This window comes from Lucilia sericata, unplaced genomic scaffold (assembly GCF_015586225.1).
Source record: "Lucilia sericata isolate MDLA Ls3-8-SP2 unplaced genomic scaffold, ASM1558622v1 Contig000272F_arrow, whole genome shotgun sequence".
NCBI lineage: Eukaryota > Metazoa > Arthropoda > Insecta > Diptera > Calliphoridae > Lucilia > Lucilia sericata.
In genome coordinates, this window is record NW_023994297.1 from 149650 (window position 1) to 165168 (window position 15519).

Sequence of the window (15519 nt, forward strand, 5' to 3'; positions counted from 1 at the left end):
CTAGTGGTATATCAATATATAATTGGTTTTTAGAATGTAAGTTTAAAATAAATTGTTTGACATATTCATATGTATGTATGTTTTTTATGAAATCTATAAAATAGTTACAAAGAACCTAAATAAAAATATATAAAAAAGTTTGTTTTATTTTATTAGCAATACATAATTTTATGAATAATACAAAATTTTGTTTAAACTATTTTAACATGAGTTTTTTATGTTTATAAAGTAATGCCTGCATTGCACAATATTTCGTTTTTAAATTCTATATATAATTTTTTATTTTGTAAACTACTTATAATTTTATATAAAAAAATGTGGTGTTACAATCATTTTCGTTTTTAAAGAGTTTTTTTAATTTAAATTTATTTCTTCAATACGAATTTCACAACTTTCGATTATATTTTTTAATATTTTGATACTTAGTTAATGATTGGATTATAATTTGATGTTGATAATTAATTGTTTTTTTTTTCTCTTTCTTCAGTTAGGAATAGAAACTTTTTTGATTAAATTGTTTGTTCTTTGTTAATAATTTTTAATTAAATATAGGTCTATTATTTGTTATTTAGTAACTTTTTAATTTTAGTTACAATTCCAAACAGTAAATATTTATTTATATTTTTAATTTCTGTTTAAATTTATTTTACTGTGTAAACGCATGTTTGTGAAGACTATGATGACTTGATTTGAAATAACTTTTTTTTTCTAATGATTGGCATTATAGGAAGATAATAACTATTATGTGTTTTATATTAATAAAATAATAGCTGATAAATTTTTTTAGATAGAATATAAAATAATATTGCTTCGCAGAAAAGTGAAACTATCAATTCAATTATTGAAAAATTAGTTAAAGAAAGAATGGTTAAAAATATTTCGAATTAAAAAATAAAAACTTTCTAAAAAAATCGCTTGAAAAATAAAATGGAAAACTTTAGAAATGGAAGATGTAAGTCTTTTATAAATACATAGATTGTTTTTTTTCGGTTTTTGTTGTATAAGTTCCACAACTATATATTCTACTGCAACACATGACTATAGCCTGTACTTGTTCTAGTTTGAGATCGATGAATTCTGTTCGAAATTTTACCTTCAGACTGATTCTTTAGAAGTGATATGGTGTCGAAACTCTTTCTGTTGAATAATTCGAATTGCATTTAGAAAATTTACAAATATCTAAGGAAAAACTTGTGTTGAACAGTTAGTTGTTTGAGAACTATTTTGAATTAATTTAGAACTACAAGAGCTATTACTACACTTTTATACTTTTTTTGTTAGTTGCTACTTATAGTTACTATTTTTTCCATTTTTTAAAGATTTTAATAAAAAATATTAAAACACATAAGTTTTCACTTGTTGCTACAAATTGGAGAAGATTCATAGCATTTTCGAACACATACCATATCATTCGAAATATTTTCTATGAATCTTTTAATACTTTTAGATCATGTAGTATAATTTTTAGTATTATTTTAATATGTAAATTATTCTTTACTTACGCCTCTCTTCCTATTTTCTATTTTAGTTCCTTAAGCATGTCATCGCTGGCCATATGAGAAATCGGTTTGGGCATGAACATGTGAGTGACGACAACCATGCGAATGTGGTGTAGTAAAAGAAGCATTTATTGATGCTGCGGATGATGCAGTCGTATTTGTGATTGTTGTGGTGTGATCTTGAGATTGAGATTCTTGTGAGAAATATTCATGAGTATGAATTTCCGGTGGTTCTGATGGTTTGTAACGAGGTATTGTTACTGGAGCAGTTGCAACAGTTACTGTTCCACCTGACGATGGAGTTTGATAATGATGACAGTGATGAGCATGATGTTGTTGTTGATGATAATTGTGTTTGTTAAATGACTGATGCTGTTGTTGTGATTGCTGTTGACGATGTTTCTGATGGTGTTTTGCATCCTGCAGTATATTCTGCGATTGTGTTAGGGATCCCTGATTGTTTATTTGATCAATTAAGGTTGGATTTTCGTTGTATATTGTATTGAGCGTTAGCAGAGAGGTGGATGATGTTATAATGTTATTTGTGTTTTTATCAACTTTAAATGTAAGACCACAGGAACAATGTTCTATAATTGAATTCCGACGTGAAATTGATGATTCCATAGAAGTGGGCAGAGATGATGGCAATGTATGTACTTGTTTGTTTTGGCGATGATAATTATGGTTGTGCTGATGTGAATGATGCTGCTGCTGTTGAGTATTTTGCTGAGAGGATGATGAATGATGGGGAGAGTGATGGTGATGATGATAATGAAAGTTATATTTGTCTTGCTGTTGCTGTTTGGGTAGTTGCTGTTGACTTTGGTGAATGAGATTTTGATTGGGTGATTGTGTGGTGTTCGTATTTAATGTCAAAGAAGTCATTGATTGAGATGCATGTACGACTGCCTGTTCGGTAAACATTGTTTTGGTTGGTGGTGGTGAGGTTGTAGGCGATGATGATGTTTCTGTAGTCGTGTTAACTTCAATACTAGATGTAGATGTTGGTGATTGGTGGCAGCGACATATTGTAACTCAAAAAGTGTTGCCAACATCACCCTGAGATTCATTTATATCGTGGGATGTAGTCACAGATGTGGCTTTGGGTGAAACATAGCCATCATTGTGACCATTTGGTTGTTGATGAAGGTGGTGATGATGATGATGGTGTAAGTGGGAATGATTTGAGTTTTGTGCCTGATTTGTTAAAGCCGGTGGTGTAGATGGGCCCGATTCAATGGATGACTCATGAGTGGCTATGATGTTTAACGATTTTGGGGGTATGGGTGGTGGCGGCATGGGCACTTCTTCTAAATCAAATGAACTGGTTGAATTCTCACGTTGATTTATGTTTAATGAGTTGATGGCATATGAACCATCCATACTGCCATTAGAAGACATACGACAATGATCACGATGATGAACGGTGCTTAAGGAATTTGAGGAAGATTCTTCACTTAAATTATTTAAATGATTCAATTCGTGCGCACTAGCAGTTGATATGCCTGAATCCCGAAAATCATTGGGAACATATGCAACATTTAAATGATTTAAGTCAGAATTGTGACAGTTATGTGAATGATTTAAAGAATGTGGAGCCTGATCAGCTTCGGGATCATCGAAACTGATATCGACAACAGCATATTTTTGATTATGTTGATGCGATGTGGAATGTGGTCTTCGTGGCATACTAGATACAGGCGAATCTGTAGAAAAATCATTAAATACCATGGGATTTGAGGCTCGTTTGTCGGGTGTTATGCCCCTCGGCGGTAAAGGGGGCGCACCTGGAGATCCCGGCAAATTTATATTGCGTTTGGGTGGAACTTCAGGCCCATCCAAGGACATGTTTGAACTGAAGTTTTGAGATCGAGGACGATTAGGTATAGGAGGAGCATTTTGCGCTTCTGTTCTTATATCACCAACAATGTTCAAATTTTCCTTGCTTAAGGTTTGATAGGAATTGTTATAATTACAGGGTTCGACAGGTCTTGTTTCACCGGGCCTGGTATATATTTCATCGTGTTCATAGTAATTTGAAGCCGATATCAGTGAGGTGGGACCACTGTTAGTGCCTAAACTCATAGTTCGTTTTTCTGTAGGCAATGGTGGTAGCGGAGTATTTACAATACTTTCAGAATATTGCCTCTTCAGACGGCCTAAGCCAGAAAGGCTTTGTTTTAACTGAGAAAATCTTTCCAATAAGCGATTGTGCAATGGTTGCACACCCGGAGGTGCCAGTTGCCCGTGAAGTTCAAGGGCCTGGTCTAAAATTTGTATTTTTTCCAAAATTAAGGACTTAAGTTTTTGTACATTGGCCTGTTGCCCCTCACCTTGGGGTGATTTAAGAAACTGTTCGGTGAAAAAGGCCTCCTGGTATTTACTTATACCGCCCATAACATTAGCATCAATAATCCCCTGTAAACGCATAGAAAATGGGTTTATATTACGCTTAGGATCATTGCGATATTGCACTATTAAATCCCAAAGTTCTTTGCCCACATTGTTCATAGTTTCGCAAGCAAATTCTACTGGGGTTAACTCCTGCACGGATTTATGTTTTACTTCGAACCATCTTAATATACCAGGCAATGGACTGGCTATATCGAGTGTAGTACGTTCTATCCACAAAGACTTGAATTCGTTATCTTTATCTACAGTACCTTTGTAGATGGGACGATCGGATATAAATCGACTAACATCATTTACTTCATAAAAACGAGCGATTTTCTCGGGAACTGTAACCATGGCAGATTTTAAAGCTTGAGCATCCGCTACGGGACGCACATAACTAATTTGTATATATTGCTCCGAAGCAGTGAGGATGGAATTGGCCGGAGGGCTATTATTAGTTAAAATTTGTGCAGTTGGAAATTCGGTTTGTAAGCGTTGTGTAAATGCACCAATGCGTTCATATTCCAAGCCACGATAAACAAATTGTTTGTTCTGAAAATCAATGGATATTTTTAATGAACATTTTTATTTACTACTGTTAAAAACGAGCAGTCTACTTACTCTTACAAATAACGGAAATCCTAAACCATAAAAACCTACTCTGAAATATTCCGGTTCTGGTCTTAGTTGGGTTAAAATATTTTGAAAGAATTTTGCTTCTAATATTAAAATTTCACTCAGTTTATTATAATCGAAACGACGAGTCTCATATAGTAAAGCTAATTCTTTGCACAAGGGTATACCTTTCTCCCAACATTTGCCTTTATCAAAATACTTTAATATCTAAAATAAGAAAATTGGAATATCTATTTATAAAAATATTTAGAAGAATGTAAAGTTTAGTTTTACCTGATGATATAATTTTTCTTTACGCTGCCATTCCGGTTCTCCTACAGTATCGTTAGGCAAAGCCACTATACACTCACGATCCCACGTTAACATGTTCGCGTAGAGCTTCAAAGTAAAACCTGCTTCAGTATAGTTTTCCGCTTGTAAGTGTAAATCATGTAATTTGTAAATGTATCTGAAAAAAATATTTTTTTCATTAAACATATGTACATATTTTTGTCTTGAAAAATATATATTACCTTAAATACATTTCTTTGCGATTGATTTCATTTTTATAGAAGTTCAGCAAATTGACTGTACATGACATGCGTTTATCACGATTCTCTTCACCCTGCATAACACTACGATAATCCAATAAACGTTCTAATAGTCGTGTTACCGAAGCAATAAAAGCCGTACCAGCATCTCTCCAGGTTGGATTTTCATTTTGAACTTTTTCGAGAAGACTTTTTAAGAAAATATTGCAATTAATATATAATCTGATCAATTAAATATAGAATTTATATAATTTTATATACAATTATAAAATCTAATAAATTTTTAATTATATTTGTAAATTAGGAATTTTTATAGAAATATTTTAAAATATGGAAATCGGGTGTTACTTTAAGATTATACAATTTGATCATTATTATTAACTTTTATAAGTTGATAAATACATAGTATGCTAGTGTTGAATCTGAAATCAAAAATGTGTTAAAAGGTCTAATTGCAAAGGATTTTAAATAAAGTTATGGAAGTTCCGATTTCAATGGAGATTTCATTCGTCTTTTTTATAAGATTTTTTGAACTTTCTTCTAACGAGATATTTAAAGATATATTCACAAGTAGGAGTGTTATATTCGGCTATGCCAAATCGTATATAAACACCATCAAAACATGTATAGTAAATTTCGGAATGTGGTCCTATCATGTATCGATACTTTCGGTATTTTTTATTATGATTAACTCATTTTTAAGATAATGTATTCTAATTTTTATGTTTTAGATGTTATGTGGGGGTAGGGTTCAATTAGGACCTGATCCTCAAGAAATTTTGGTATCAAAAGTAGCATGTTTTATGGTAATAATTCCGTCAATGTAATATTTTATGACGACTGATAGAATAATTAACATATTCATAATTGATTAATCAGTATTCTGGAAGGATATTTTTATGATGGGGGAATATATGGAATCGTGGAGCGCTGTTACCAATTTAAACAAAAACAGAAATTGTTTAAAGCTAATGAAAAAATTTCCGCGCTCTTGCTCATTCCAACAGACGGATGGACATGGCTAATATTTCGATGAATTACACATCTTTTTTGATGGTAGATATAAAAAGTAATATGTAGGTGATAAAAATAAAACAATAAAAATTAAATGAATTAATAAATAAATAAAAATAAGCGATGAATGCGGCTTTAAAAATCTACAAAGCAAAATGATGATTTAATAGTAAATTGAACTTACACTAAACTTAGATGTTCCCTTTAGTTTGGTGAATGCATAATGGTTATAGAAAATGGTATATTTGTATACGGTTAGCAATGAATATATGAAAAAGCTTTTAATAAGTAATAATTTTTTAATACAACAAAAGAAATAAATAATTACGTATAACATAAGATTTACAACAGTCAATTTTGATATCAATATGCATGTGAATAAATTGTATAAATAATATTAAAAACTTACATGGTGCTGAAAAGTTCACGATATTCATCATCGCCTTTATTTTCACTTATTAATAAATCTAATTTATCAATAAGTTCACTTTCAACTAAACGGAAAGAACCACGAGCACTCTAAAATTAAATTAATATTGAAGCGGATCTAAAAAATTTGGTTGTTTGTAAAACTAAGAAAAAATTTACCTGTTCACACTGCATCATGTCATAAAATACTGTTAATGTGGCTTTTCTTAAAGCCGGTTCGGGTACTAAAGTGACTTCTAAAAATGGACCCACCATTGAGGGTATAAAGTGTAGTTTTTGTTCTCCCAGTTGTGACCACATGCTTAGTATTTGGAAACCCATTAAAACGCGCATATCACCATGAGAATGTAAAATTTTGCGTCTTTTTGGTTCACGGTATTTTTCCAATTGTAGTGATGGTTGAGTTAAGAATGTTACCGCTAAACTAAAGTAAGACCACCACAGCTGAGAATCAAATGATTTTGATCCCAAGAAGCGATATACCAGAGGCTTTGCAAATTCTTCCAAGGATTTGCGTAGTACATCATTGCAGGCCAACTTCATGATTAACCAGTCTGTGGGAAATACCAACCAATCTTGTGACAGTAATTCTTCAAATACTAATAATGATTTGCCTAAAAATTCCTTAAGATCCCGTGGATCTTTATTGGGACTTAACTCGTCCCAATAACGTTTGTAATGTGTTTCATCTAAAAGCTGTAGGAGACCTAACAAACAAGCCACTAGTTGTGGCAGCACAGAATTTGTTCCTTCCAAAATTATAATAATGGTTTTAATTAAAATTCCTAGAATATTTTTACACAACGAGTCCAAGTCATGCTGCAAGGTATTTGTGACTTTATCTTTTTGTTCCTTTTGCAAATCGTAGAGATGTGTTAGAATTTCCGATAGAATTTCGGCACAAAGTTTTAGTTCATCACGACGGCTTAGATGCATGCGTAAGTGTTTACAGGCGACAGATAGGATAACAGTCCGGGAATCTAAAATGTATTACACATTTTTATTTTTCGAATAATGATTACTTCTAAAAACATTATTTCACTTACCATCCTCGTGAAATAGTTCACCTGATACTAAATCCTTTACAGCCTGAAGTTTTGCCTGCACCAAACGTATTGGTGCATCCCTGGGTATGGCATCTAGCATATTCCGAGCCAGCATACCTAGTTCTGGTGCTGGCAGAGTATCTTTTAATTGTTCCAATACAACACCAGTTGAATTTAATAAAGCCTCCTGGGTGGGTATAATAACATCATATGACGGTACTGCCAACATACCATTTAAAGCCGTAAATAATGAGTGTAAATCTCTACGAAATGAATCCTCATATTGACCACCAGTAGCGCGAGCAAATAATTTTCTAGACTGAATCAAAAGTTTGAAAATATATTCTAAAGAACCGAAACACTTCTGAAACGGATCAGGATGTTCTGCTTTTGTCATAAAAACAGCCATATGCTCTACAGAGGTTATCAGACCTTTATAGACTAAAGCAGCGGCAAAATGATTCTCAATGTACTCATTCATAACGGGACGAAAATGTTGAAATTTATTGCTTTGCAACAGACTAAATATGCTGACAAGCACATGAAATACAAGACCAGAATGTTGTGTGCTATTGCCCTCCTCATTGGAAAACATGGCAAAAAGAGCATCCAGAACATCTTGTAAAAATTTCACCAGTTCTTCATCATTTAAACGTAAAACGCCAGTTAAGGAGTCCTGTATTTTTTCTGGGTGAGCACGCCACTGCAGCAGTGATAGTAAATCAGCATTTTGCGTTAGTTTGGTGGAACATAATAAAGATCTCATTACGAACACTTCTTTCGAACTTCTATGGAATATTGAACTACACTCCACCTTAGCATGTGGATCTTTTGGCTTACAAGGTAATATCAAATAGTTAGCTGTCATTAACTTCGATGGGTCTTCGCATTTATACACAAACAATTCATGCTGGCCATCTGCCAAAGTAGCACCACTAGGATCCATTAGACGAGCAAAACTAAATCCAAATAATTTTGGATCTGATTTTTCTCTCGTCGAACAATGACGAAATTCAAAGCGCACATGAGCGGTAGAAAACTTGTCAATGGGTACACTTAAACGTAACATTTCATTCCAACAGGGAGCATTCTGATGATACAGAATCATTGACTTGTAACAATTTTGTGAATCCATACCAGAAGCACCCCATAAACATTCCGTAAGGATATTGCCAGCAACATCAAATACGACCACTGTGACAAGTATATTTTTAGCCGTATTTTTACCACCTCTTTCAAATTCTCCCCGCTCTAAGGTAATGAACATGTCGTTTCGTACATCACCGGGCATTATGACATCAGGGAAGCCCATTTTACGTGTAATGGTACTACCTTGGAAGAGTAAGGGTTGTTCTTGGCGTGCCTGACCCAAGCCACCATGTAAGAGTTTTAGAGATACCACAACACCTTGATTACTTTGACTACCAGTGCTTATCGGCTGATATTTGCCACTTGATTTCTTAATTATTAACTCGGGTAATTGATGGAAATCCTTCTCATCATTATGATAAACCAATTTAATGTTATGCTCTTTTTCCTCTGTTTCTATGGTACTATCAAAATGGCAAAAATCCGACAACGATAGTACACCTACACCAAACGGTCGCCGATATGCGGGTGGGCCATTACAGCAAGCATTATTATTGGATTTTTCAGATTTCTTAACCGGATCAGAAGATAAAATCTTGCCTACACGCATAACAACAGCCACCAAATAGAGATCATCATTTAAATCAGCCGCACCTTTAGAAAAAAGAATTTTTAATATTTGCAAATCAAAAGTTCAATATACTCCTAAATCTCACCTAAATCTGTGAATACTGTGCAATTACTATTCATTCTTTCCATATAATTGGAGTAGCCATCTTTAGAGATTTTGACCAAAAATCTTTCAGACAAAGCTTTCATATTATTGGCATCATAAAGATAAAAATAAACTTCTGCATCATCGCCTCCCGCAATGCGATAACCAAAATCTCGCATACAAAAATATAAATGATGTGTGAGTATCTTTCGTTGCGTTTTACGCCGTAATGTGCCACGACTCTGTGGAAAGATTAAAATTAAGTAATGAAAATGTGTCCAATAAAATAAAATTATTATTTTAATAACTCACAGATGATGCTTTAGCATTATCAGCACTGGTAACATGAACATTGTGTAAACCAACTATACCAATATTATGAGGATCCACTGCCAGAGGCCCCACTCGAGGTACTAAATCCAGACCAAGTTTTCTAAAAGAAAAGAAAAATAATGAATGAATGTAAAAAACATACATAAGTTAGATTTACAGATAACTTATATTGCAAATATGTGAAATATTTTATAAATCCTGGTCCGAGTTGCTTTTTTTTTTGTCTTTTACAAATCATTGGAAAATTTTTAATTTAAGTCGTATAAAATTTAAGCCGCACAGAAATGATTGCGATTATCTCTAGTTAATATACATACAATATAAAATATTTTCTTTATTTTAAATAATATTGCAATATTTAAAAGTTTATTCTCTTCACCTCCCCTTTTATTTTTGGACACGTATTTAACTAAATTCTTTACAGAGGTTTCCAATTGTATTGATATGATGTATTGATAAATCTTGAATTATATTCAACGGAAATTACAGTTCGGACAATGCTTTATTAGAGTTATTATTTAGATTATTTATTAAAAAATTGTTGGAACAATAATACCACGTATGTATATCCGTTATATACAAAGATAAATGAAGTGTAAACATTTAAGTTTCCACACAAATATGTATGTACATTAGGGTGGGTCGAAAAAAAAGTTGAGTCAGTCACCCCCTACGATTAAAGATATGTTAATAACATTTCCAAAAATATAAAAAATATTTTTTTGCCACGCCTAGAAATACCGCCCTTTTTGTTTTTTATATATAACGTCGCCATTTTATGTCCGATCGTAACATATAATATATCAATATTTATGGCTTGACTGTAGCTATATTTCACTCTTAGAAAATTTTTTAATTCGACGTCATATTCTATGCGCGACTTCTGATATCTCGGATCCTTCCCCAAAATCGAAAATTGTGGCTATACTGGAATAAAGTACATTGAATTATATGAACTATTAGCTTTTAAAAATGCTCACTTTTATGCATAAACACCTATTTTACAGGTATTTAAAAATACCCGTATAGTTCTAACTACAAACAATTAATTTGCCAGGGATATGGTCGAAAACTATTTTTTCAAATTAATTTACAATACACAAATTTCATTCTGCCCTTATCTTAACACAAGGAAGATAATTTTATTCGGCATTTAATTTTATTAATTAATAACAAAATCACGTAGGTACATAAAAACTAAATATTTTATTTTATAAAAATCTATGCAAAATTAAATAGTTATACTTTATAAAAATATTTCCTGTTTTTATCATACAATTACTTGCATGTCTCTTGTTTCTTTTTTAAACAATTTTCAAAAATGTTTATACTAATTTTTATAAAATGTAATAAATTTATTTAATGATAGATTAACTTTTCTTAAATAGTTATATATTTTTAAAGAAGTTCTTGAAATAAAAACTAATAAAAAAATATTAGTCGGGAATGGCCGACCATATGATACCAGTTATGAGTTGATTTCTTGATTCTTGTTTAATAAAGCATTTATATTGAAATTTGTCCATTACTTTTTAGGCAATTTATTGATGAAAAACTAATTTTCTGAAAGAGCCTATATATGGGAGCTAGGATCAATTATAGACCGATCCTATCAAAATTTGGTGGTGGGATTTATGTTCATATAGGAGTTAGATATGCAGAATTTCATCATAATGGAAGTGTTTAAGAGGGAAATAACGACAAGCCACAATTAAGAGCTCCGATTTAATCCATTTTCAAACAATTTCGTCCTTTGGTAAAGTGAAATATTTGAGGCTATTTTCATCAAATTATCTGGAAAATTGCGACTTGTAGTTTGATTACAAGGTTTAAAACCAAAACCACTATATTGCTGTATTGATATATAGTACATACATAGTTAACTTTCTGCTATTTTGAAAGGAAGTAGGATCTGAAATGGTTTGTAACTGAAACAATAAAACGGATTTCTGTTATATATAGTTCATTTAAAAAAAAAATTCTACTGTTTTTCCTGGAAAATTAATTGTTTGTTATGGGAACGGTTGATAAATACTTGAACATTTTTAAATATCTATAAAATAGGTGTTTATGCATAAAAGTGAGCATTTTAAAAGCTAATAGTTCATATAATTCAATGTACTTTATTCCAGTAAAGCCACAATTTTCGATTTTAGAGAAGGATCCGAGATATCAGAAGTCACGCATAGAATATGACGTCGAATTAAAAAATTTTCTAAGAGTGAAATATAGCTACAGTCAAGCCATAAATATTGATATATCATATGTTACGATCAGACTTAAAATGGCGACGTTATATATAAAAAACAAAAAGGGCGGTATTTCTAGGCGTGGCAAAAAAATATTTTTTATATTTTTGGAAATGTTATTAACATATCTTTAATCCTAGGGGGTGACTGACACAACTTTTTTTTGTCCATAGAGACCGACCCACTCTAATGTACATATTTTTTTAATTTATTCATCCTACTTTATCTACTAAAAAGCAACATTCACAAATAGCAGAGAAGATTGAAGGAAACAAAGTACAAACATACAAATACTCATATAAACTATTTTGTAAACTAACACGACGTTTGGAAATTCATTAAATGCAAAACCACAAGCAGCACTTCTTAAAAAACCACAGAAATCTAATATTTTAACATGTTACTCATTATAAACTAATAGGATTCCTAAACATGATCTTACAATGTAAAGAAAAGAAACTAGTTAGAATGAGAAAAGGTTTTTTTTTTAAACCAAAGATAATGGCCATGAAGTGTATGTACGCAAGCAAGAGTATGTAATTCATTTTAGAAAATAATGATAAAAAAGCAAATATCCAAAAAAATCCATGGACACGTTAGAGTCGGAAAATCATTACTTACAGAAATAGTAATTAATCAAAGAGATTAAATAAAAGAACAAATATTAACCCTTTAATGGATTTGCTTATTTCAGAAATATTTTGGAAAAAAAAAAATCATGAAAGACTCGTTAAAAAGCAACAATTTCAATATTTTTTATATTAAATAAATTAGATAAAAAAGTGTTGTAGTTTAGAAAAGAGTTTGATTAAATAATAATTGGATTTTCAGATAATGTAACTTCCGATTTTCAAAAGCTTTAAGAATTAGTTAAATACTAAAGAACATTAGTTTTAATGAATTGTGGATTGATTACAAAAACTTATTAAAAAAATAATCTCATAAAAACAAAATTCCCCTTTGAACTTGATAATGCAATACAAAAAAAGATGACGTATATACATACATACATCCAGTTGTTTTTAATATGCAAGAACTGAAGAAAAAAAGGAATTCCAAATAACAAAAAATCATCATCATAATGATTATAGTAATGTGATTGCAGGAGCAGGAGTCACAAACAATCGTAATAAGAATAGTCATAGCATCTGCAAAGTTGTATGTATATATCTAGAACTTAGATACACACAGATATTGTTATATGTATGTGCTTCCAAATATATCGTTGTAAACCCGGTATAATAACACATCCAGCAGCTGCCATATACTATATGATACAGCAATAAGTATAGAAGGTTGGTTAGTTAGTTGGCCTAATATGTAAGTATAATGTGGCACCAGTAGTAACTGCCATATACAATACATACATGTATGTTTTATTGAATTGTATGAACGAACGACCGATCTACCGACCCACCGTTCGTCCATCCATCCGACCGACCGTTGGTTGTTATACCGGTATAGATACCAAACAACCATATGAGTTCAAAACGACGAATAATGTACAAGTATCATATATTGAATATAGTTTGGCTGCTACCACTACAACTACCGTGTAGCAGTTTTTTTCTGTAATTTTTTGTTACTGGTTTGACTCGAAATGCTGCTGGTTATACGCTGGCGTTGTTTACCTGTCTTACGCAAAGACAGAGATAGCAAGTAGTCAACAACAATTCAAATTCAGATGTTGTTGCTGCTGCTTCTGTTGCTGCTGCTTACGATGATGGCTAGCAACGATCAACATCATAAATGTTTCAAAAGGTATGTACGTACATGTATATTGTAAATGTAAAAAACATACTTAAGTTTATGAGTATATATGGGTAATAAAGGTAAAAATTTCTTTTCACTACTTCTTATTTAAACCTTTTTTGTCTTACATTCTGAAAGATTTAAGAGAATTTAAAAAGACTCTCTTAAATTGTTTTTAAGTAGCTTTAGTTTTTGGAATTTTCTTCGTAAAAATTGATGTTATTTAAATGAACTTTGTTATTTTTATTTTTTTGCTTTTTAAAGCAATCATTAACGTTATTAAACTTAGTTTAGAGTACTTTTGCTCGTTTTTTTTTGTGAATGAGATATAAATATGTAAATCATTATAGGGTTACCATAATATTACATTTATTTGAAAGTAAACAGTTATGTTTATGAGTTTGTCAAACTGCTATATTAGGTGTATAGATTTTCAAATACCGAGTTGTTCTTATTTTCCATAATTTAAAAGATTTTTTTATCTATCTATATATCTATTTATCTATCTATCTATCTATCTATCTATCTATCTATCTATCTATCTATATATCTATCTATCTATCTATCTATCTATCTATCTATCTATCTATCTATCTATCTATCTATCTATCTATCTATCTATCTATCTATCTATCTATCTATCTATCTATCTATCTATCTACCTATCTATCTATCTATCTATCTATCTATCTATCTATCTATCTATCTATCTATCTATCTATCTATCTATCTATCTATCTATCTATCTATCTATCTATCTATCTATCTATCTATCTATCTATCTATCTATCTATCTATCTATCTATCTATCTATCTATCTATCTATCTATCTATCTATCTATCTATCTATCTATCTATCTATCTATCTATCTATCTATCTATCTATCTATCTATCTATCTATCTATCTATCTATCTATCTATCTATCTATCTATCTATCTATCTATCTATCTATCTATCTATCTATCTATCTATCTATCTATCTATCTATCTATCTATCTATCTATCTATCTATCTATCTATCTATCTATCTATCTATATATCTATCTATCTATCTATCTATCTATCTATCTATCTATCTATCTATCTATCTATCTATCTATCTATCTATCTATCTATCTATCTATCTATCTAAGCGATATCTATCTATCTATCTATCTATCGATCTATCTATCTATCTATCTATCTATCTATCTATCTATCTAGCTATCACTATCTAGCTAGCTAATCTAATCTATCTATCTATCTATCTAGTCTATCTATCTATCTATCTATCTATCTATCTATCTATCGATCTATCTATCTATCTACTACTATCTATCTACATCTATCTATCTATCTATCTATCTATCTAATCTATCTATCTATCTATCTATCTATCTATCTCTATCTTCTGTCTGTTCCTATCTATCTATCTATCTATCTATCTATCTATCTACTATCATCATCTATCTATCTATCTTCTATCCTATCTATCTATCAACAGCAAACAACGTTGGGACCTAAACGGTGAGGAGGTAAAGGAAACAATTCCACAATTGTTCTTTGACAATAAGCAAAATCGGTTTACGATTTATGATCATAGGGGTTATATAAGGTCCGCTTTAGAAAATTACTTAAAGCTAAATACACAATTTAAATAAAGCTAAATTTCTCTTAACTTACTTAATTAGTGTTAAATAGACCTTACGCTCTTACAGAATTTTATACTATTATTGCCTATAAATCGTTTAAAAATCGACTAAAAATATTTATTAAAAAAAATTGATCAAAATTGTGTATAAATAAAATTTTCTCTAAATAGAAATACAAATTTAATTATTAAGATAAAAAA

At 31.0% G+C, this 15519-nt stretch overlaps 2 protein-coding genes across 4 annotated transcripts in view; both read right to left on the reverse strand.

The window, feature by feature from the left end:
* Nucleotides 1–524: 524 nt before the first annotated feature.
* LOC119603067 (sex-determining region Y protein-like) lies at nucleotides 525–2486 on the reverse strand. Its single transcript, XM_037954940.1, has 2 exons — nucleotides 1503–2486; nucleotides 525–1137 (listed from the first exon to the last, which is right to left on the reverse strand). The coding sequence occupies exon 1, from the start codon at nucleotides 2421–2423 to the stop codon at nucleotides 1542–1544; it is 882 nt and encodes a 293-aa protein (XP_037810868.1). The 5' UTR covers nucleotides 2424–2486; the 3' UTR covers nucleotides 525–1137; nucleotides 1503–1541.
* LOC119603064 (dedicator of cytokinesis protein 3) overlaps nucleotides 525–15519 on the reverse strand; it is a 77030-nt gene continuing 62035 nt past the window's right edge. For all 3 annotated transcript variants that reach the window (XM_037954933.1, XM_037954934.1, XM_037954935.1), the window contains exons 5-13: nucleotides 9665–9785; nucleotides 9354–9594; nucleotides 7549–9291; nucleotides 6662–7482; nucleotides 6483–6592; nucleotides 5042–5248; nucleotides 4803–4977; nucleotides 4515–4736; nucleotides 525–4445 (exon numbers count right to left, since the gene is read on the reverse strand). In XM_037954933.1, coding sequence (XP_037810861.1) covers nucleotides 2535–4445; nucleotides 4515–4736; nucleotides 4803–4977; nucleotides 5042–5248; nucleotides 6483–6592; nucleotides 6662–7482; nucleotides 7549–9291; nucleotides 9354–9594; nucleotides 9665–9785 — 5551 coding nt within the window. In that variant the 3' untranslated portion in view covers nucleotides 525–2534. The remainder of the gene's footprint in view (nucleotides 4446–4514; nucleotides 4737–4802; nucleotides 4978–5041; nucleotides 5249–6482; nucleotides 6593–6661; nucleotides 7483–7548; nucleotides 9292–9353; nucleotides 9595–9664; nucleotides 9786–15519) is intronic.